We start from the raw sequence: 23,277 nt of genomic DNA, 5'->3' as shown, positions 1-23,277 counted from the left end.
GTGAGTCTTGGACTTGTTTGTCGGGATGATATGGGTGCGGTTTTGTGGGGCATTTCTGTCGTGCAGGATCAAGATTGGGAGTCGCATGTGGCGGAAGCTGTAGCAGTGTTGGAAGGTGTCAAGGAAGCGAAGCGGCTGGGTTACAAGGACATTGTGATGGAGAGTGATTGTGCACAAGTCATTGAAGCGCTCAACAAGAAGCAAGCTGGCCGTAGTTCTTTTATGCTAGTTATAGATGAGGTCTTATGTTTAAGCGAGTACTTTAATTCTGTTGTTTGGTCTTTTTCGAGTCGGGTGAACAATTCTGTTGCCCATGCTTTAGCTCATATTTATCCTAGGATCTCTGGTCGAATGGAGTGGTCGAGTGTCTTACCACCGACTGCGAACGATGCTGTTTTGTTTGATCTTTCGATATTAAAGTAAGCCTTCGGGTTTTCCCCTCAAAAAAAAATGGAGGAATTGAAACCTCATACATGAACATTGGATATCCGACACATTTGGTTTGGATATTGGATGTATTATTGCAACGAATCATGTATACCTATGAACAATCACAAGCAAATTTTTTATAAAAGCAAAAAAAAAAATATTATGAAAGTAGAAGATGAAGACTTACGTAGAGTAGAACAACAGCAATTTGGGTTTTTTTTTTCTTTCTTAATTTTAGGTTTTGTATCAAGGGGGATTGAATTTAGAAACTTGGGGGAGGAGTAGAGTATGAGATTCCAAGGGATTGAGGTGGATTGAGAAACCCTTGGGTTTCTAAATCCATTCCAAAAGTAGTCAACCAAACACTTGAATCGGTGATATCCATTTCAATCCATTCCATACCCCCCAACCAAACACCCCATTAATTCCCACATGATATAGGAAGTGGCTTAGCTAGCCCCTCCTTGGTCATTCCAATGTTACATGCTTTATATTTGAGAATTAATATTCTACCCTTGTTCAAATTATTTATTTATTTTTTATATTTGAGAGTAATTAATGTTATGAAGGATAAAACGGTATTTATTATCAAAAATCATGGAAATTAAGGTGCTCCAACCAAACAACATATATGAACTTAATTCATGGGAAATTTGAATTACTTAATGGCAACCAAACAAGTTTAGATTATTTCCCATTAATAGCATATATGAACTCAATTCATGTTGATTGTAACTTACTACATGAACTAAATTCCTACATGAACCAAATGACTCCTGACTTTACTTCCCAGACCCCAATTGGGTTTGGGTTTAAGTTTCCGGTTTTCATGGGTTTAAGCTTTAAACTTTCATGAGTTTAATACATTTGGGTTTAACTTTAGGCTTTTCATGGTTTAAGCATAATATTGTAAATAATGTGGGTTTGGGTTTAAGTTTTCTTTTCATGGGTTTAAGCTTTAAACTTTCATGAGCTTAATACATTTGGGGTTAAGCTTTAGGCTTTTCATGGTTTAAGCTTCATACTTTCATGAGTTTAATATAGTAAAATAATATTGTAAATAAAGGAGTAGTATATTCTAACATAATGGAAAATTCACGACCTTAATTTATAAACCAAATAAATTAGCACCACAAAATTAATCAACATCACCAACATCACCAACTAAACAACCAAACAACAAATATGAAATAGTCAAACAAAAGAAACATAATTTAGACTTTGGTGCTGTTTAACCGTACTTATTTAAATGAATTTCTTCTTTTTAAAAGTAGTTTCTTTACAAGCTACTACTTAAAAAAATTATGAATGTTTGACCATATTTTTATAAATACAGTTTCTTATAATTTTATCGATTTGGCTTAACTACGTTTGTTTAACTATACTGTACTATTTATCTATTTACTATCTGAGTAAATTCAATTGATAAATAACAATATCCTCAAAACTTTGAGGTAAAATAAATTATAGTTCTTTTACTTTTTTTATCTATAATCAAATCTTGAGCTTAATTAATAAAATACAAGACCAAAATGAAAAGCAAAATATACAAGAATCATTACTTTTCATGCTTCAATAATATTTAAAGTTGTAACAAAAAGTTAAAGACTGTGAGTAGTCGATTAGAAAATGAATAATAAGGCCAAACTATAATATACCTGCAAAATAAAAATAAAAAGAGTTTTATAAAATATAGGAGCGATAATATATTATGGGCTAAAAATAAGCTAAAAAAAGTTTAAGAAAATTATGATACACAAAACGTAATTTAAGAAGATTTATAAAATGAGATCATTAGCTTCGTGGTAAAAAAAAATTGTGGTAGTTTAGGCGAAAACTTTTCATTAATTTCTTATATAATTTTATGATACACATCTTGTCATAAAATTAATTTGATAAATTTTGATATGTAAAAAAAATTGTTAAAAAATACTTGAGAAACTTTGTCAAATAAATATTTTTTGTATAAATTTTTGTAAAATAAACTGTGGTAGTTTGTAGAATTTTTTTTCATTAATTTCTTAAATTACTTTTTCTAAAAGTTAACAAAATACCATTTTAATTAGTTTTTTAGTAGTCCCGTAAATTTTTAATTCTTGTTCTTTAGTACGTAAAACTTTCCAAGAAACGTATTCTTTAGTAACTAATAGCGACATATTTTTTTATTCATATTAATATAAGATAATATCTTTAAAAAATCTTTCACGTAATATTCATCATTTTATATTAGTTCCTTACTAATGACGAACAACATACTCTCGATAATTATATATTTTTGATAAATACTAAATAAGTGTGCTTTATTTAACGACTGTTATGCTCGGATGTAAGTACAATCTAAGCCTCATTCCGTCATTATTTTGTACAGTTAATCATTTTATCTTAATTTACATTCATCCATCGATGGTAATTAATTATAACCTCTTTCAAATCTCCACGTTAACACTCTCTTATTCTCCTCATTAAATACTCACTCCTTCTGTCATTAACTCTTAAACACTTTTCTTAATTCCCCATCTCATTAATCAACATGTGTCTGGAGTACTACGATTGTACGCAAACTTTTATAAATACAGTTTCTTAAAATTTTAACCAGTTTGGCCTAATTACGTTTATGCAACTCTTTTGCTTTGTTTAACTATACTGTACTATATATCTAATCACTATTTTAAACAAAATAATTTGATATATATTAATATTCTCAAAAGTTAAAGGTAAAATAAATTGTAATTCATTTATTTTTTATCTATAATCAAATCTTGAGATTAATTAAAAAAATACAAGACCAAAATGAGAAGCAAAATATACAACAATCACTAATATTGCAGGCTTCAACAATAATTAGATTTGTAACAAAAAAGTTAGAGGCTGTGAGTAGCCGATTAGCAAACAAATGAGCCAGCCTATAATATAACTTTAAAATAAAAATAAAAATAAAAAGAGTTTTATGGAAAACATAGTACAGATAGTGTTTTTATTATGGGCTAAAAATACGTTAAAAAACGTTTAGGAAAATTATGATACACAAAATATGTAATGTTCGAAGATTTATAAAATGAGATTATTAGCTTCGTGGTAAACATATTGTGGTAGTTTAGGCAGAAAACTTTTCAGTAATTTCTTATATAATTTTATGATACACATTCTTTTCATTAAATTAATTTGATAAATTTTGATATACAAAAAAAGTTTTTTTGTTCAAAAAAATGGTATAACTATAATTCATTAAAAATAATTGTAGAAACTTTTTGTAAAATGAATTGTGGTAGTTAATAGAATTTTTTTCACTAATTTCTTATATTACTTTTCCAAAAAGTTAACAAAGTATTTTTTAATTTATTTTTTAGTAGTCCCATTAATTTTAAAAGGATTTAAATGACAAATTTATGTAACTCCAACGACGTTAAACTCTCATATTGGTTAAGTGCAGGGTTACTCCAACAAAAGTGCTTAATATGAGAACTATAAGTAACTAATATATTAGTGACATATTTTTTATTCATATTAATATGACCGTATCTTGACAAAATCTTTTGTGTAAAATAGATACGAAAGTTACCCGAATTTTTGAAAGTAGCGGAAGCAATAACAATAGCAATGCAGATACGAAATAACGAGAGCACAAAGACAATAAAACAATAACAATAACGTGAATAAGAACGAACAAAAGGGGATATTTGCTCAAAACAGACCTATGCTTTGAACAATGGTGACCGATGTAGCAAAGCGCGTGCTAGTCGAACTAGTTTAAGCCTGAAAGCGCGTCAGACAGAAACCGTTTTGGAACGAAAACGCGTCGATCCGAGATAACAATTGCAAGGCAAAAGCTTAGGTTTTTATTATAACTTGAATGATAAAATAACAACGCATATGACCCTTATTTATAGTCCTAAAAACCGACCTAAGGCCAGCTTCCACATGCCTAAAACAAGCTGAATTCTCAGCAACAATCTTTCCTAAAATCGACTTTCCTAAAACTGTTCTAATTGCCTTTCCTTATTCTGTAATTAGTAAATAACATAATCTAATTACGACACATGCTAATTATGCTGAAATAAATAAATAACAATAAAATAATATAAGCTAAATTATTCGACTCCGAGCTGTACTAGGAGAACACGAGCTGAACTTGTGTTCGAACCCAAATAGGCGAGCTGATTGGCGTGAACCTGTGTTGCTATCCCGTCCACCATTCCCTTAACATTGAGTACCACTTCGTCATTTTCATTTGAGCTTACCATTTTTGTATCATCCCCTCCTCCTTTGAAAGGAATTGTCCTCAATTCAGCAATCCCGTCATCATCGAGATAGGGCGATAAATCACCTACATTGAATGTCGCATGTACGCCATAATCTCCTGGAAGCTCGACCTTTTAAGCATTGTCATTCACCTTGGCTATGATCTTATATGGTCCCTCGGCCCTTGGCATAAGCTTGTTCTTTCGCTTGCTCGGAAATCTTTCCTTCCGCAAATGCACCCAAACCAAGTCCCCTGGTTCGAACAACTTTGGTCTTCTATGCTTGTTCGATTTCTTTTTATAAGCTTCATTCACAGACTTGATTCGATCTCGTACCTGCTCATGTAACTTAATCATCGATTTCAGTTTAGACTCTGCATCCTTATGCACCAACTCGTCGTTAGGCAAAGGAATGAGGTCCAAAGGCAAATATGGATTCAAGCCGTACACAACTTCAAATGGAGAGTGCGTAGTAGCGAAGGTAGGAGAGCGATTGTAAGCAAACTCGGCATGTGCAAGCTTTAAGTCCCAATCTTTCTGAGTTTTGCTTACCAATACACGCAATATAGTACCCAAGATACGATTTGTTACTTCTGTTTGTCCATCGGTTTAAGGGTGATGCGATGTACTAAACAAAAGCTTGGTTCCCACCTTTCTCCATAATGTATTCCAGAAATAGTTTAGGAACTTCGAGTCACGATCAGAAACAATCGTTTTGGGCACTCCATGTAATCGAACTATTTCGCGGTAATATAAATCAGCCACATTACTCGCATCATCGGTCTTATGACAAGTCACAAAATGCGCCATTTTTGAAAATCGATCAACGACCACCATAATAACATCCTTACCTCGTTGAGTGCGAGGCAAAGCAACGATAAAATTCATCGACACATCCTCCCATGGCCTGCTTGGTATTGGTAACGGAATATACTCGCCTGGTTTAAAAGTACTTTTTGCAAGGTGACAAGTGACACACTTACTCACGACATTATGCACATCGCCTTGCATCTTCGGCCAATAGAAATGCTCTCGGAGAACATCCAATATCTTCTGAACACCGAAATGGCCAGCCAAGCCTCCTCCATGTGCTTATCTAACTAACAATTCTCGAACCGAATGCTTAGGAACACAAAGACAATTACCTTTAAATAGAAAGCCATCTTGCAACACGAAATCTTTGAATGCACCCGTCTGGCACTCGGCATATATCTCATGAAAATCCCCGTCCTCAAAGTTTCGAAATTAAGCAACCGAATATCGAGTGTAGAAATCAAAGAATAACGGCGAGATAGAGCATCAGCAACAACGTTACTCTTACCATCCTTATACTTTGAAGAAAAATGAAACGATTGCAAAAACTCAACCCATTTAGCATGCCTCGGGCTTAACTCCTGCTGCCCGTTTATATGTTTCAAAGATTCATGGTCCGAATGTAAAATAAAATGACTCGGACGAAGATAATGACTCCAATGATCAAGAGCTCTCACAATAGCATAGAATTCCTTATCGTAAGTTGAATAATTAAGTCTCGTTCCTCCTAACTTTTCAGAAAAGTAAGCAATGGGGCGTCTACCTTGTATAAGCACGGCTCCAATTCCAACACCGCTAGCATCGCATTCAAGTTCAAAAGGTTATGTAAAATCAGGTAAGGCCAATACAGGAGCCTCACAAAACCGCTTCTTGATCTCCTCAAATGCTCTTTGGGCTGCTTCACTCCAAACTAACGCCCCTTTTTTCAAACACTCCGTGATAGGACTGGTTATGGTGCTAAAATCCCGAATAAACCTTCGATAAAATGAAGCAAGACCATGAAATGATCTAACCTCAGTCACGGACTTAGGACATGGCCAAGACTTGATTGCTTCGATCTTAGATTGATCGACTGAAACTCCTTCTTTTGAAACGACATAGCCAAGAAATACCACGCTATCCACCAAAAATGTACACTTCTCCATTTTCCCGTTGAGTTGTTGTGCTCTAAGGGTCTCGAATACTTGTCTAAGATGGACAAGATGATCCTCCAAGCTTCTACTGTAAATAAGAATGTCATCTAGATAAACAACAACGAACCTGCCCAAGAATGGTTTAAGCACCTCGTTCATTAACCTCATAAAAGTACTCGGAGCATTTGTAAAACCGAAAGGCATGACGATCCATTCATATAATCCATGCTTAGTCTTAAAAGCTGTTTTCCATTCATCACCTTCTCTCATTCGAATCTGATGGTAACCGCTTCTTAAATCAATCTTTGAGAAAATAACGGACCCATGGAGCTCATCTAACATGTCGTCCAGCCTCGGAATTGGGACTCGATACTTGATTGTAATGTTATTCACGGCCCTACTATCGATGCACATTCTCCAAGTCCCGTCTTTCTTTGGTACAAGTAATGTCGGAACAGCACATGGGCTTAAACTTTCACGAACATAGCCTCGACTCATGAGCTCATCAATTTGTCTTTGCAACTCCTTTGTCTCCTCGGGATTACTCCTATAGGCTGCTCTATTAGGAAGCGACGCACCTGGAATTAAATCGATTTGGTGTTCGATTCCTCGGATTGGCGGCAAACCTGGTGGCAAATCATCGGGAAATACATCTTTGAACTCGTGCAATAACTCTTTGACGGGTCCTTCATTTACAATTGTTGGAGCGACGTCTTTTTTCTCATCAGCAATTAACGCATACACGGGCTCACCATCGTCTAGAGCTTGCTCAATTTCTCACTCATTAGCAAAAACAGATAAGCTAGGTTTCTTAGCTCGCTTGGCACTCATAGCTCGAACATCTTTAGGTGACATTGGTCGTAGCACAATCTTCCTGCCTTTGTTATGTAGCTCATACTCGTTACTCCGACCATGGTGCACAACATCTCGATCAAACTGCCACGGACGCCCCTAAAGGATATGGCACGCGTCCATTGAAATAACATCGCAAAGAACATCGTCACTGTATGAACCCATTGCCAACCCAACTCGGACCTGCCTGGTTACTTTCACTTTATTACCGTCATCAAGCCAATGCAAAGAATAAGGCTTAGGATGAGCCGTTGTCTCTAACCCAAGCTTAGTAACCATCTCTGTTGATGCGACATTCGTACAGCTACCACCGTCTATAATCAAGCTACACCACTTGTCTTTCACCTGGCACTTAGTGTGGAATATTTGATCTCGCTGTTCCGTCACAATGGGTTCGGATTTAGCTTGCAAGGAACGAAGTACCAGCGTGTCATAAATAGGAGCATCATAGGACTCAACGTCCCCTTCTTCTTCGTCTTGTATACTGAGATTAAACACGCCTCCCAATGTCTCATCTTCCTGCTGAAATAACTCGTCCCTAACAGCCATGGCCTCTATTAAGGTTATGTTTCGTTTATTCGGACAAGAATTCTGAAGGTGGCCAAATCCTTGGCATTTAAAACAACGAACCCTAGAAAGGCTTGTTTCCCTCGGAGGTGGAGTAGCCTTAGGAGCCACGGTTGTTGCAGGGGTGTTCACGGTCGTCACCACCGTATTAGAATTTGAGCCTGACACCATAGATTTGGATGGATCAGACTTACTCTAATTTCTCGACCTACTTACTTCACTCGCCCCATACCTGCTCTTTCCCTGCGCCTCAAGTTTCAAACACAAGCCACATAATGTATCGAAATCAGCATACGGATACATCTCAATGGAACTAGCAATATTTCGATTCAAACCACGAAAAAATCGTGCCATCTTTTGCTCCTGATTTTCTTCTATCTCTCCCATTAAAGAAAGCTTCTCAAATTCGTCAATATATTCATTAACACTCATTCTACCTTGCAACAAATCAGCAATTTTCTTGTATAAGGTAAGTCTATGCGTTGTCGTTACATATCTCTTCCTTAGCTTTCGTTTCAATGTATCCCAAGAAGCAAGTTTCTCCTTTCCAGCCCGTGCTCTTTGAGCCTTCAAATTCTCATACCACAATGAAGCCCCTCGAGCAAGTTTGAGAATTGCATACTTACAACGTTTATTGTCATCAAGATCCTTGAAATCGAACAACCTATCAATCTTTCGTTCCCATTCCAAGTAATCTTCAGGATCGGTCCCACCAACAAATTCCGGCAACTCCGTGATTTTGAACTCATCCACGGGTTTTTGTCTCGGCCCACTTCTGGGTCCCGTTGGCCTGTTACGTAGGTAATCTCGTACTTCAGCCAGTATGGTGTCATCATCTAGCTCAGCCATCGAAATAGCAAAAGAATATGTAACCTGATGCTCTGATTACCACTAATGATACGAAGTTACCCGAATTTTTGAAAGTAGCGGAAGCAATAACAATAGCAATGCAGATACGAAATAACGAGAGCACAAAGACAATAAAACAATAATAAGAACGTGAATAAGAACGAACAAAAGGGGATATTTGCTCAAAACAGACCTATGCTTTGAACAATGGTGACCGATGTAGCAAAGCGCGTGCTAGTCGATCTAGTTTAAGCCCGAAAGCGCGTCAGATAGAAACCGTTTTGGAACGAAAACGCGTCGATCCGAGATAACAATTGCAAGGCAAAAGCTTAGGTTTTTATTATAACTTGAATGATAAAATAACAACGCATATGACCCTTATTTATAGTCCTAAAAACCGACCTAAGGCCAGCTCCTACATGCCTAAAACAAGCTGAATTCTCAACAACCATCTTTCCTAAAATCGACTTTCCTAAAACTGTTCTAATTGCCTTTCCTTATTCTGTAATTAGTAAATAACATAATCTAATTACGACACATGCTAATTATGCTGAAATAAATAAATAACAATAAAATAATATAAGCTAAATTATTCGACTCCGAGCTGTACTAGGAGAACACGAGCTGAACTTGTGTTCGAACCCAAATAGGCGAGCTGATTGGCGTGAACCTGTGTTGCTATCCCGTCCACCATTCCCTTAACATTGAGTACCACTTCGTCATTTTCATTTGAGCTTACCATTTTTGTATCAAAAATTAATCATTTTATCTTAATTCTTCCAAACTAACACGAACATCAACTACTCTCAATAATTATATATTTTTGATAAATACTAAATAAATACTACTTCCTTCGTTCAATTCCACTCTACCAATATACATTTTCTATACTATTTACAAATAAACATTCATTTTCGATTTCCTCTCAATATACAAGTGAAAATATATTCATGTAGATCTTGTTTGATTCGTCTTTAGGAGTACATTAAAATATCTTAACTTTTATAATTTTTGCAAATACGTAGCTAACCATATTTATCGCGTAAAACACGCGTTGAGACAAACGTTAAAAAAAAAAAACAAAATGATAGAGTGGAAATGAATGGAGGAAGTATGATTTATTATCGACTGTCATGTTTGGGTGAAAGTGCAATCTAAGACTCACCTTGGTATCATTTTGTACAATTAATCATTTTATTTTAATTTAACTTCATATATATATACACTGAGTCACCGACATAATGATAATTATTTAACTCAAAAAAATAATAAAATGGGATTTTTATCCACTATTATATCCAGACGAAAGTAAAAACATAAAATTCAAGGTGTTATTTATTGGATACTCTTTTAGATTTAAGATTTTTAATAGAATATAAAAATTCACACCTTATTTTCAAAACCAAATAAATTAACACCACCGAATTAATCAACATCACCAACTAACCATACAACATCGATGAAATAGTCAAACAAAACAAAAAAAAAACACAAATTGACTTAAAACCACAGTTCCTACTGAACTACGAGTAGTACGCTAAATTTTGTTGGTTACAACTAGTTCACTGTATATAAAAGCAAAAGCATCAGATTAATAAAATTAACTAATTAATTAATTAATTAATTATATTCTTAAAAAATCCTAAGAAACTTCTACACCTAAAATTTCTCGTAACAACCTCAATCAATCATAACCAAATTAACAATAATCCCTCTCAAATCTCCACGTTAACACTCTTCTAATCTCCTCATTAAATACTCACTTCTTCCGTCATTAACTCCTTAAACCCTTTTAATAAAATTCCCCCATCTCATCAATCAACATGTGTCGTCAGTCGATACGGCCGGAACCAAAACCCTCAACACATCTAATAACTACGTACAACCAAATTGATATGATGGAAATAATTCCAGTCACCTATACGAGTTTAAGGGATTTGATCCCTACGACGGCTGATTTAAATCCGCCGTCGTATATTTGTATTAAAGATTCATTAGTGAAACAGGCTGCATTGGCGATAATATATTATGGGCTAAAAATAAGTTAAAAAAAAAGTTTAAGAAAATTATGATACACAAAACATAATTTAAGAAAATTTATAAAATGAGATCATTAGCTTCGTGGTAAAAACAATTTGTGGTAATTTAGGCGAAAACTTTTCATTAATTTCTTATATAATTTTATGATACGCATCTTGTCATAAAATTAGTTTGATAAATTTTGATATGTAAAAAAAATTGTTAAAAAATAATTGAGAAACTTTGTCAAATAAATATTTTTTGTATAAATTTTTGTAAAATAAACTGTGGTAGTTTGAAGAATTTTTTTTTTCATTAATTTCTTAACTTACTTTTTCTAAAAGTTAACAAAATACCATTTTAATTAGTTTTTTAGTGGTCCCATAAATTTTTAATTCTTGTTCTTTGGTAAGTAAAACTTTCCAAGAAACGTAATCTTTTATTAATATATAGAGGATTTAAATGACAAATTTAGGTAACTCGAAGGACGTTAAACTCATTCTGGTTAACTGTAAGTTTAAACTCCAACAAAGTGCTTAATATAAGAACTACAAGTAACTAATAGCGACATATTTTTTTTATTCATATTAATATAAGATTGTATCTTTAATATTCATCATTTTATATTAGTTCCTTACTAATGACGAACAACATATCCTCGATAATTATATATTTTTGATAAATACTAAATAAGTGTGATTTATTTAACGACTATTATGGTCGGATGTAAGTACAATCTAAGCTTCACTTCGTTATTATTTTGTGCAGTTAATCATTTTATCTTAATTTACCTTCATACATCGATATAATGGTAATTAATTATAATCTCTTTCAAACCTCCACGTTAACACTCTCTTATTCTCCTCATTAAATAGTCACTTCTTCTGTCATTAACTCTTAAACAATTTTCTTAATTTCCCATCTCATTAATCAACATTTGTCTGGAGTACTACGATTGTACGCAAACTTTTATAAATGCAGTTTCATAAAATTTTAACCAGTTTGGCCTAATTACGTTGATGCAACTCTTTTGCTTTGTTTAACTATACTGTACTATATATCTAACCACTATTTTAACAAAATAATTTGATATATATTAACATTCTCAAAAGTTAAAGGTAAAATAAATTGTAATTCATTTATTTTTTATCTATCTATAATCAAATCTTGAGCTTAATTAAAAAAATACAAGACCAAAATGAGAAGCAAAATATACAACAATCACTAATATTGCAGGCTTCAACAATAATTAGATTTGTAACAAAAAAGTTAGAGGCTGTGAGTAGCCGATTAGCAAACAAATGAGCCAGCCTATAATATAACTTCAAAATAAAAATAAAAATAAAAAGAGTTTAATGGAACATAGTACAGATAGTGTTTTTATTATATGCTGAAAATACGTTAAAAAAACGTTTAGGAAAATTATGATACACAAAAAATGTAATGTTCAAAGATTTATAAAATGAGATTATTAGCTTCGTGGTAAACATATTGTGGTAGTTTAGGCAAAAAACTTTTCAGTAATTTCTTATATAATTTTATGATACACATTCTTTTCATTAAATTAATTTGATAAATTTTAATATACAAAAAAAGTTTTTTTTGTTAAAAAAGATGGTATAACTATAATTCATTAAAAATAATTGTAGAAACTTTTTGTAAAATGAATTGTGGTAGTTAATAGAAATTTTTTTCACTAATTTCTTATATTACTTTTCCAAAAAGTTAACAAAGTATTTTTTAATTTGTTTTTTAGTAGTCCCATTAATTTTAAAAGGATTTAAATGACAAATTTATGTAACTCCAACGACGTTAAACTCTCATATTGGTTAAGTGTAGGGTTACTCCAACAAAAGTGCTTAATATTAGAACTACAAGTAACTAATATATTAGTGACATATTTTTTATTCATATTAATATAAGACCGTATCTTGACAAAATCTTTTGTGTAAAATTAATCATTTTATCTTAGTTGTTCCAAACTAACACGAACATCAACTACTCTCAATAATTATATATTTTTGATAAATACTAAATGGGTTTTCTAATCTATGCCCACTAGGCATAGGATAAAAATCCCAAAAAGGAAAGTAATAAATGTATTTTCTTGTAAATAAAAGTAAAAGTAATTGATATTGCAATTTCCCATAAAATATCATTTATTTCTTTCCTTTTTAAATTTCTTATGCTATGCCTAGTGGGCATATGACAGAAAAACCGATACTAAATAAATACTACTTTCTTCGTTCAATTCCACTCTACCAATATACATTTTCTATACTATTTACAAATAAACATTCAGTTTCGATTTCCTCTCAATATACAAGTGAAAATATATTCATGTAGATCTTGTTTGATTCGTCTTTAGGAGTACATTAAAATATCTTAACTTTTATAATTTTTGCAAATACGTAGCTAACCATATTTATCGCGTAAAACACGCGTTGAGACAAACGTAAAAAAAAAAACAAAATGATATAGTGGAAATGAATGGAGGAAGTATGATTTATTATCGACTGTCATGTTTGGGTGAAAGTGCAATCTAAGACTCACCTTGGTATCATTTTGTACAATTAATCATTTTATCTTAATTTAACTTCATATATATATACACTGAGTCACCGACATAATGATAATTATTTAACTCAAAAAAATAATAAAATGGGATTTTTATCCACTATTATATCCAGACGAAAGTAAAAACTTAAAATTCAAGGTGTTATTTATTGGATACTCTTTTAGATTTAAGATTTTTAATAGAATATAAACATTCACACCTTATTTTCAAAACCAAATAAATTAACACCACCGAATTAATCAACATCACCAACTAACCATACAACATCGATGAAATAGTCAAACAAAACAAAAAAAAACACAAATTGACTTAAAACCACAGTTCCTACTGAACTACGAGTAGTACGCTAAATTTTGTTGGTTACAACTAGTTCACTGTATATAAAAGCAAAAGCATCAGATTAATAAAATTAACTAATTAATTAATTAATTATATTCTTAAAAAATCCTAAGAATCTTCTACACCTAAAATTTCTCGTAACAACCTCAATCAATCATAACCAAATTAACAATAATCCCTCTCAAATCTCCACGTTAACACTCTTCTAATCTCCTCATTAAATACTCACTTCTTCCGTCATTAACTCCTTAAACCCTTTTAATAAAATCCCCCATCTCATCAATCAACATGTGTCGTCAGTCGATACGGCCGGAACCAAAACCCTCAACACATCTAATAACTACGTACAACCAAATTGATATGATGGAAATAATTCCAGTCACCTATACGAGTTTAAGGGATTTGATCCCTACGACGGCTGATTTAAATCCGCCGTCGTATATTTGTATTAAAGATCCGTTAGTGAAACAGGCTGCATTGGCGATAATATATTATGGGCTAAAAATAAGTTAAAAAAAAAAGTTTAAGAAAATTATGATACACAAAACATAATTTAAGAAAATTTATAAAATGAGATCATTAGCTTCGTGGTAAAAACAATTTGTGGTAATTTAGGCGAAAACTTTTCATTAATTTCTTATATAATTTTATGATACGCATCTTGTCATAAAATTAGTTTGATAAATTTTGATATGTAAAAAAAATTGTTAAAAAATAATTGAGAAACTTTGTCAAATAAATATTTTTTGTATAAATTTTTGTAAAATAAACTGTGGTAGTTTGAAGAATTTTTTTTTTCATTAATTTCTTAACTTACTTTTTCTAAAAGTTAACAAAATACCATTTTAATTAGTCCCATAAATTTTTAATTCTTGTTCTTTGGTACGTAAAACTTTCCAAGAAACGTATTCTTTTATTAATATATAGAGGATTTAAATGACAAATTTAGGTAACTCGAAGGACGTTAAACTCATTCTGGTTAACTGTAAGTTTAAACTCCAACAAAGTGCTTAATATAAGAACTACAAGTAACTAATAGCGACATATTTTTTTTATTCATATTAATATAAGATTGTATCTTTAATATTCACTTACTAATGACGAACAACATATCCTCAATAATTATATATTTTTGATAAATACTAAATAAGTGTGATTTATTTAACGACTATTATGGTCGGATGTAAGTACAATCTAAGCTTCACTTCGTTATTATTTTGTGCAGTTAATCATTTTATCTTAAAAAAAAACAAAGGGATATTCTACGGTGTACCCTTGTGGTTTTTGGTTTTCTACATTGTACCCCTCCTTTTTTTATATTCTATGGTGTACTCCTAAACTCTATACATTAGTCTATATCATGACCTTATTTATTGTCTTTGCTAACTTAGTTTCTTAAATGACATATTAAATCGTCAATTTATCATTCCAATTACTCGGTAACCCACTCATTTACTTATTAGTTCGTTGAATTACTCATTAGCCCACGAAATAGTATACGAAACTAACTAAAAGTTTAAAAAATCTTCGTTATCATGTCGTGACTCATAACATATGTTTTTAATAGTAGTTGGTGATTATTAAAAGTGATTTATGATGTTTCTCATATACAACGGTGATACAACATTAATAAGTTAGAATAAAGGTCAAAGTATCGTCGTTTGATAATAATAAAGTTAATGAAGAGTTAAACGAGGTTATGATGGAGAAAAACTAAGAAGTTTAGGGGTACAATGTAGATTTAAAAAAAAGGTGGGGTACAACATAGAAAATCGAAAAACTCAGAGGTACACGGTAGATGATAGAGTGGAAGTGAATGAAGGAAGTATGATTTATTATCGACTGTCATGTTTGGGTGAAAATGCAATCTAAGACTCACCTTGGTATCATTTTGTACAATTAATCATTTTATCTTAATTTAACTTCATATATATATATATACACCGAGTCACCGACATAATGATAATTATTTAATTCAAAAAAATAATAAAATGGGATTTTTATCCACTATTATATCCAGACGAAAGTAAAAACTTAAAATTCAAGGTGTTATTTATTGGATACTCTTTTAGATTTAAGATTTTTAATAGAATATAAAAATTCACACCTTATTTTCAATACCAAATAAATTAACACCACCGAATTAATCAACATCACCAACTAACCATACAACATTGATGAAATAGTCAAACAAAACAAAAAAAACACAAATTGACTTAAAACCACAGTTCCTACTGACAACTAGTCTTGCTATAGACGGATATATCCGTCTATAGCTAAAGACGGGTCAAATAGCTTGAAAGTGGTGACATTTTTTGTCCCCGACACCCCACTTGCTGCTTGTCCTATTAGGAATGTGGTATTGTATTTGGTCTGTCTTTAGTTATAGACGGATATGTACCGTCTATAATGAGATTTTGTGTCCTACTGAACTACGAGTAGTACGCTATATTTTGTTGGTTACAACTTACAACTAGTTCACTGTATATAAAGCAAAAGCATCAGATTAATAAAATTAACTAATTAATTAATTATATTCTTAAAAAATCCTAAGAATCTTCTACACCTAAAATTTCTCCTAACAACTTCAATCAATCATAACCAAATTAACAATAATCCCTCTCAAATCTCCACGTTAACACTCTTCTAATCTCCTCATTAAATACTCAATTCTTCCATCATTAACTCCTTAAACCCTTTTAATAAAATTCCCCCATCTCATCAATCAACATGTGTCGTCAGTCGATACGGCCGGAACCAAAACCCTCAACACATCTAATAACTACGTACAACCAAATTGATATGATGGAAATAATTCCAGTCGCCTATACGAGTTTAAGGGATTTGATCCCTACGACGGCTGATTTAAATCCGCCGTCGTATATTTGTATTAAAGATCCGTTAGTGAAACAGGCTGCATTGGCGTATTTATGCTCAACGCCAACGCGGCCATGTAGGGAGACACATTCGTCACGTACAAGTTTTTCATGCGTTGATTTTTTGAACAACGCGGTTTTCGGTCGGATTAAGGTATGGTTTAAACCTTCTGGTTCACGTAGAAAGGCGAGAGTTGGTTGCGTAGATTGTGACGGTTTGGCGTCCAATTACGGAAAAGTCGGAGTATGAAGGTCTCGAAATTGAATTAAGCCATCCATTTTCGTGAATAAGTAAAATTTTATTGCTTATTTACGGAATGGAAGGAGTAATAATTATGAAGGTGCGAGGACGGGCGTTAACTTTTGATGTAGACGGGTTTTGAATCAGTAGACATTACGGGTATGATGAAGAATGTTTGGCTTGGAGATTGAAGAATTCAATTGATCAATCTAAACAAAAAAGGTAACATTAGATTACATCAACCAAATGAAATGTACATATTGATCTTTATTTTCTTTATATTTTTAGATTTCTTAGGAGTTTGAGGATTTTGTAAATTAGATTCGGTAACTTCTCGTCATCTCGTGCTACAATCAGTAGATGAACGAACACTCTAATTTACGGAGTAATTGTTCGCTTTATTATTGTACTCCGAATGTAATCAACGAGAATTACTAGGATTTATGTCGATTGATAATTACTCCCCAACAACCAAGACAACGGGTTTTATTAGACCTAACAAACAGATCAGGTCGTGTTCGTGTCAATATTAAACGGGTCACCATTACCCCAACCCTAACCCGAGCCAACTACATAAACGGGTCATTTGTCTCAACTCTAACCCGACCGATTTAATTTTTCTATAACCCAACCTGACCTGTTTAAACCCATTTATCTTTAAGTAGGTCATTTTTAACCCACTTAACCCGTTTAACCCAATAAACTAATACAACAAACTTCGTTTTATAACTCTAATATCTAAAAAATGATGAATGAAAATGTTTATTTTTAATTTATTTTGTTGAATTATTTACTCATATAAAATATATTATAACAAGGGTTTTAAATAAATGGGTTATCCGTATCCTGTTCGTATCAAAAGATATCAACCCTAACTCGGCCCATTTAAGTTTCGTGTCGTGTCGTGTCATGTCAACCCAATTATTTAAATGGGTCACAACGTCTTGACCCTAACCCGCTAACTTCGTGCCGGGTTCGTGTCGTGTTTCGGGTGGTGTCAATGATTATCGCCTCTAATTTTTATCATTGTTATCAAGTAGCTTTGCCAGTCATGGCCACCTGATAATCAAAACATACATAAAACTATTTGTTAAAACATACACAACACTATTTGTAAACCAATGAGAATCACCTGTTTCATTTTTGTGTCTCATATCCTGTCCCATGCTCTCTCCTTCTGACACAAAGACATAAAAATACATATTTGGTTTATTTTTCGTAAACATTATAAGAACTCAACATTTGTGGAAATGTGTCTTTACAAATGGCAAATTTGGTCACATAATTTGTTCATTAAGAGATACAATACTTTCCCAGAATGCGGTCACATAACTTTCAAATCGTTACAAACGAGCTGATTGTTACATATTTCTTCTAACAGCAGTTTATAGCTACACCTCTTTACAAACTACAACAACTATATCATCGCCTTGCGCCGATTTGTGGCTATAATAATTAGCCAAGGGAATAAGATGAACAAAACTGACTAAAACTCACCAGTAATCTCCACATGAGCATTTCCCATCCTTGAAATGGTGATACATTTTTGAATCACCGACTATGATTTCTCGCTTTGTAATTTCCGACATTTTTTTCACAGCAATGTGACAATCTTCACATAATCTGATGTTTTTCCTCACAAGAACAGGTTTCCCAATAGTAGTAGAGATCAAGCCAAATGCAATTCCTAATCTGACACTATGATATTTCGGGGAATTCGACTTTAATGGTCTTTGAACATAAATACCCTCCTCCATCTTGCTTAAAATAACATCCAAGGCATCATAAATTTTCCTGCTTTCTTCATGAGATCGATCTTGATTAACGAATCTGTTAATCTTGCTATTAATCTCGACAATGCTACAACCGGTTTTTCTCTTTATGCCTTGTTTTTTCATCAAAGAGTTGACGAGCTTCACATATTCCCACTTCCCTAACTTAGCGTAAAGATTAGAGAGTAATACATAGCATCCAGTATTATCATTATCGTTATCTAATGACAGGATTCTCTGAAATGCATACTCTGCAAATTCGATGTTTTTGTGGATTCTACTTGCGGTTAGTAAGGAGGCCCAAATCCGAGAAGTGGGAATCAAAGGCATTTCCTCGATGAAATTCAAAGCCAAGTCCAAAAATCCTTTACGACCTAAAAGATCAACCATACAACCATAGTGCTCGATTCCATGATCAATACCATACTCCGATTTCATTAAATCAAAATATTTCCAACCCTCCTCAACCATACCTGAAATGCTACAAGCTGTCAACAAAGATACGAATGTACTTTCATTCGGCTGAATTTCCCTTTCCAGCATATCATTGAATGATTCCACAGCATCATTACCAAACCCGTGTAAGGCATATGCCATAATAATGGTGTTCCAGGAAACAACATCCTTTTCAAGTAAACTGTCGAACAGTTTTCGAGCACCTGTGAGATCTCCACATTTGGCATACATAAACACGAGCGCATTTGAAACATGGGTATTTGACAGAAAGTCTGATTTCACTATAAAACAGTGAATTTGCTCACCTCGTCTCGGTGAGGCTACTTCAGCATAGGCAGGCAAGATGGTAGCTATTAGCATAACATCCGGAGCCCAACCGACATTCACAAAATCTAGAAATAGGTTCACGGCTTCCTCGTAACACTCATTGTGTACATAAGCAGCAACCATGACATTCCACGATATGGACGACTTTTGAGTCATTCCACTAAATATAAACTTCGCTAAATTAAGGTTTTTGCATTTGCCATACATATCGATCAAAGCAGTTTCCAGGACTAAATGAGGGATAAAGCCTCTTCGGATGGCAATACCATGAATGGATTTACCTTGTCGAAGAGCTCCTACTTGTGCACAAGCAGGAAGTATGTTTATTGCAGTGATTACATCAGGAACCAATTTATCATTTTCCTGCATCTTTTTCAAGCAAGAAAATGACTCTAAAGGGCGATCATTAACGACATAGCCTCCTATCATAGCATTCCATGCTCCAACATTTTTTACAACTATCCCCTTAAAAAATCTTTCTGCGTACTCTAACTGACGACAATTGCTAAACATGTCAATAACCGCAGTTTGAACCTTTTCATCCACTTCAAGTCCAAATTTAAGAACTCGGCAATGGATCTCCTTCCCATTTTCTATAAAGCCTTTTAATGAACAAGCGCCAAGGGCACTTATCATGCTAAATTTATCCGGCACAATCCCAAATGCCTGCATACCGCGAAAATACATCAGAGCATTAAATCCGTCCTGATTTGATACATAACCACTAACCATCGAGTTCCACGAAACCAAGTCCTTAATCACCATTTCCTCAAATAATCTCTCACTATCTCTAACCAGACCAAGTTTCCAATACATCGAAATAAGCGAGTTACAAACATAAAGATCAAAATTCATCCCAATCTTTATCAATTTAGCATGAACCTTTTGACCTTCATCCAATGACATCAACCAAGCAAACGCTTTGATCACAAAAGGGTACGTCAAATAATCCGCTCTAACCCTTTCAAATTGCATCTTATAATAATACACTACGGCATCTTCATAACAACCCGAATCAACTAATCCCCTAATTATAACATTCCAAAGAAAAGTATCTCTCTTGGGCATTTCATCGAACAAATGGAGTGCAACTTCCAAATCACCCGATTGCACATACGAAATAATCGAATTTGTTTGTGAAATAAAATCAACATTACTCGACTTTTTCGAAGAAATCCTACGGGTACTACGAGGATGACTGAGAATCAAACTCAAAGATTCATACTTTTTAAAAGGGCAAGGATTTTTAAACAAATTTGTGGTTTGTACAAAATTTAGCTGCAAAAATTTGTTGGGTGTTTCGCAAATTAGCAATCTTGTGTGAATTGATGAAGTAGACATGGCTTTTTAGTAGCAATCAGCATGTAAATTAGGTTTTTTTTTTTACCTAATTTCAAAATATTTTCATAATTCTGTTATCCGTTATTCTTGGCGCCAATTTGTGTTTATGGAGCACTACTATATGGATGAGGCGGTTTTAGACAAATATTGTGTAAACGGATCTATTTATACAAATATCATAATTTAATTAAGTGAAATTCAATTAATTCTTTGAAAAATTAATTTACGGTTTTTCTAATTTGTTCCATTTATTATGAACGTTTCGGATAATTATTTACGTTTTTTAGCATGTTTTTCCTTTGTAAAATTACCAAAGAGACCTTATGCTACTCATGTGTGAGTGTGAGTGAGCCTTACAAAAGTAGAGAAGAAAATAAGTGGTAATTTTGGACATTTGTTTGACATATCTTGATTCTTGTGGAAAATGTAAACGTAAAGAATTCATTGGGACAAAAGGAGTATCAAAGAAATTCGTTTTACAAACTTCTATATCAATCCTCCTTGCAGAAGAATTTGTATTGGTTAGGATGGTAGATATTTTTGGTAGTATATTGCAAATGGTCGGTGATCCGAATCTAGGACCTATTTTTCACTATGAATCCATTTTGATTAATTATACTGCATGTATTTTAATCAAATCATTTTCAAAATAGAATTAAAAACAAATGATTGTAATTCCCAATATATTAGGTAAATAAATAATCAGATTTAAAAGTGAGTATTATTTGGTGCGGTGAGAATTACGAGAAAACAGTGAGATTCAAGACCATTATTCCGTTTTAATTTTAAAATGACCTTTTTATATCATGTGCTCCTTTATTTTTTCTAACTGTTTATACGAATTGTGTAAACAATGAAAAGAGAAAATTTGGTAGATTCAATCATAAGAGATTAAGAGGCATGTGAATAATTATGCATGGACAGTTTACCTAATGCCAATGATCAACACAAATGTTTATGGTAGCAGTGCTAACGGCTAATGCAGTTCGCAGAGCTGAATTCCAAACTAATTGATTGCATAATCTTCAATGCATATATGCAGATCACAGATGATCTTCCTAACACACTAAATATTGCTATCGTCCTACACGTATAGATATACCGATATTTCCTTTGTCCCAAACATTTACTTGCTTTTTTTATTTATAAGGGGTATTTTAATTAAAGACAAACAAATAACTGGGACGGATGAAATATTAGAAAATGTAGTTATTACTTATTAGCAGGGGATCTACATAATATAAAAGATGAGTTTTTTCTAGACTTTCTATTGGTTGATGAGTTTAAGGAAATGAAAAAACAAATGGACCCACCATCATTTCTACTCCTAATTAATTACTCTCTCTCCTCCTTTCTCTAATTAATTATTCTCTCTCTCTCATCCTTTTTTATTCTTATTCCATTCTATATATATGAATGATTAATTTGATGATTTAGTGAATTTATTTTGTACGGGTTTTGAAATTTTAAGGCACAAAAAAATGGAAAAAATAAAAAAAAATATTTATAAACCAAAAAAATTATTGAAAGACAAAAATCGAAAAATAATACACATCCTATATTTGTACAATATAATCAACAAAAAAGTAATATCTCATGCAAATATTTAGGTTTTAATATAATCGACAAAAATTAACATCTCAGGCAAACATTTAGCTTTAAATTTACTTTAATTTTTAAAAAAATTGGAGATTTTAGTGATCATATATTTACTAGATCTAGAAGTTTAAGATCTAAAATACAAGAAAACAAGTTAAATACTAATGTAAATGAGAACTTCTATAAGTTTAATTTTAAAAAGTATTTCATTCTATTGAACATAGTGAACTAGAATCGTTTTGTTTTCAATATTTGTGCATTTACTTATGATAAAATGTACTTCGTAGTTATTATGATAGATTAAACGACACGGTTACTTTAAAAAATATATTCTACACGTGCATTTTTGTTGCACGGGCTTAAAACTAGTATCTCTCAAAAGCTGAAAGACAATTTCTCCCAAATATTTATCTCGATATTTTTTAAGTATAGCCTTTAAATTCCGCCTTTTTCGTGTTATACCTCTCTTTTTAACCGTAAACTTTGTTACTTGTATTTAATTAACAGAATCATAGACACTACTTATGTAAGGTGGTTTGATTGGGAAAAAAAAAGGATAGCACATTGGATGTATGTACTTCATCTATTTAAGTACTTTTTACTCTTATATTTATCCAAAGAGTAACATTTATACAAGCCATCAACATTATTCCAGTAGACGGAGATCAATGAACAACCTAGACCCATCATTTCCGATAACCAACCTCTCTGACGACCATCACCCATACTCTTTTAACCACGGCCTCAAAAGGGTTTACTAATTCCATTATTGTAGGATGTCTTTTGGTACTGTCTATGATACAATATAATCGCATTCTTATTTAATTTGTGGAGCTTGATTTCACTCC

General features: G+C 32.7%; 1 protein-coding gene across 1 annotated transcript; it reads right to left on the bottom strand.

Annotated features, from left to right (window-relative positions):
- Positions 1 to 18,203: 18,203 nt before the first annotated feature.
- LOC141648255 (pentatricopeptide repeat-containing protein At4g35130, chloroplastic) lies at positions 18,204 to 20,949 on the bottom strand. The gene has a single exon (XM_074456785.1). The coding sequence runs from the start codon at positions 20,828 to 20,830 to the stop codon at positions 18,428 to 18,430; it is 2,403 nt and encodes an 800-aa protein (XP_074312886.1). The 5' UTR covers positions 20,831 to 20,949; the 3' UTR covers positions 18,204 to 18,427.
- Between the last annotated feature and the right edge of the window lie 2,328 nt (positions 20,950 to 23,277).

The sequence above is a fragment of the Silene latifolia genome, chromosome 3, assembly GCF_048544455.1.
Source record: "Silene latifolia isolate original U9 population chromosome 3, ASM4854445v1, whole genome shotgun sequence".
Lineage (NCBI taxonomy): Eukaryota > Viridiplantae > Streptophyta > Magnoliopsida > Caryophyllales > Caryophyllaceae > Silene > Silene latifolia.
The sequence above is the reverse complement of the archived record's forward strand: the minus strand, read 5'-3'. Positions and strand labels throughout refer to the sequence as shown.

Excerpts from the sequence above, each read along its gene's own strand:
- LOC141648255 (XM_074456785.1), bottom strand. The coding sequence starts at position 20,830 with ATGTCTACTTCATCAATTCACACAAGATTGCTAATTTGCGAAACACCC.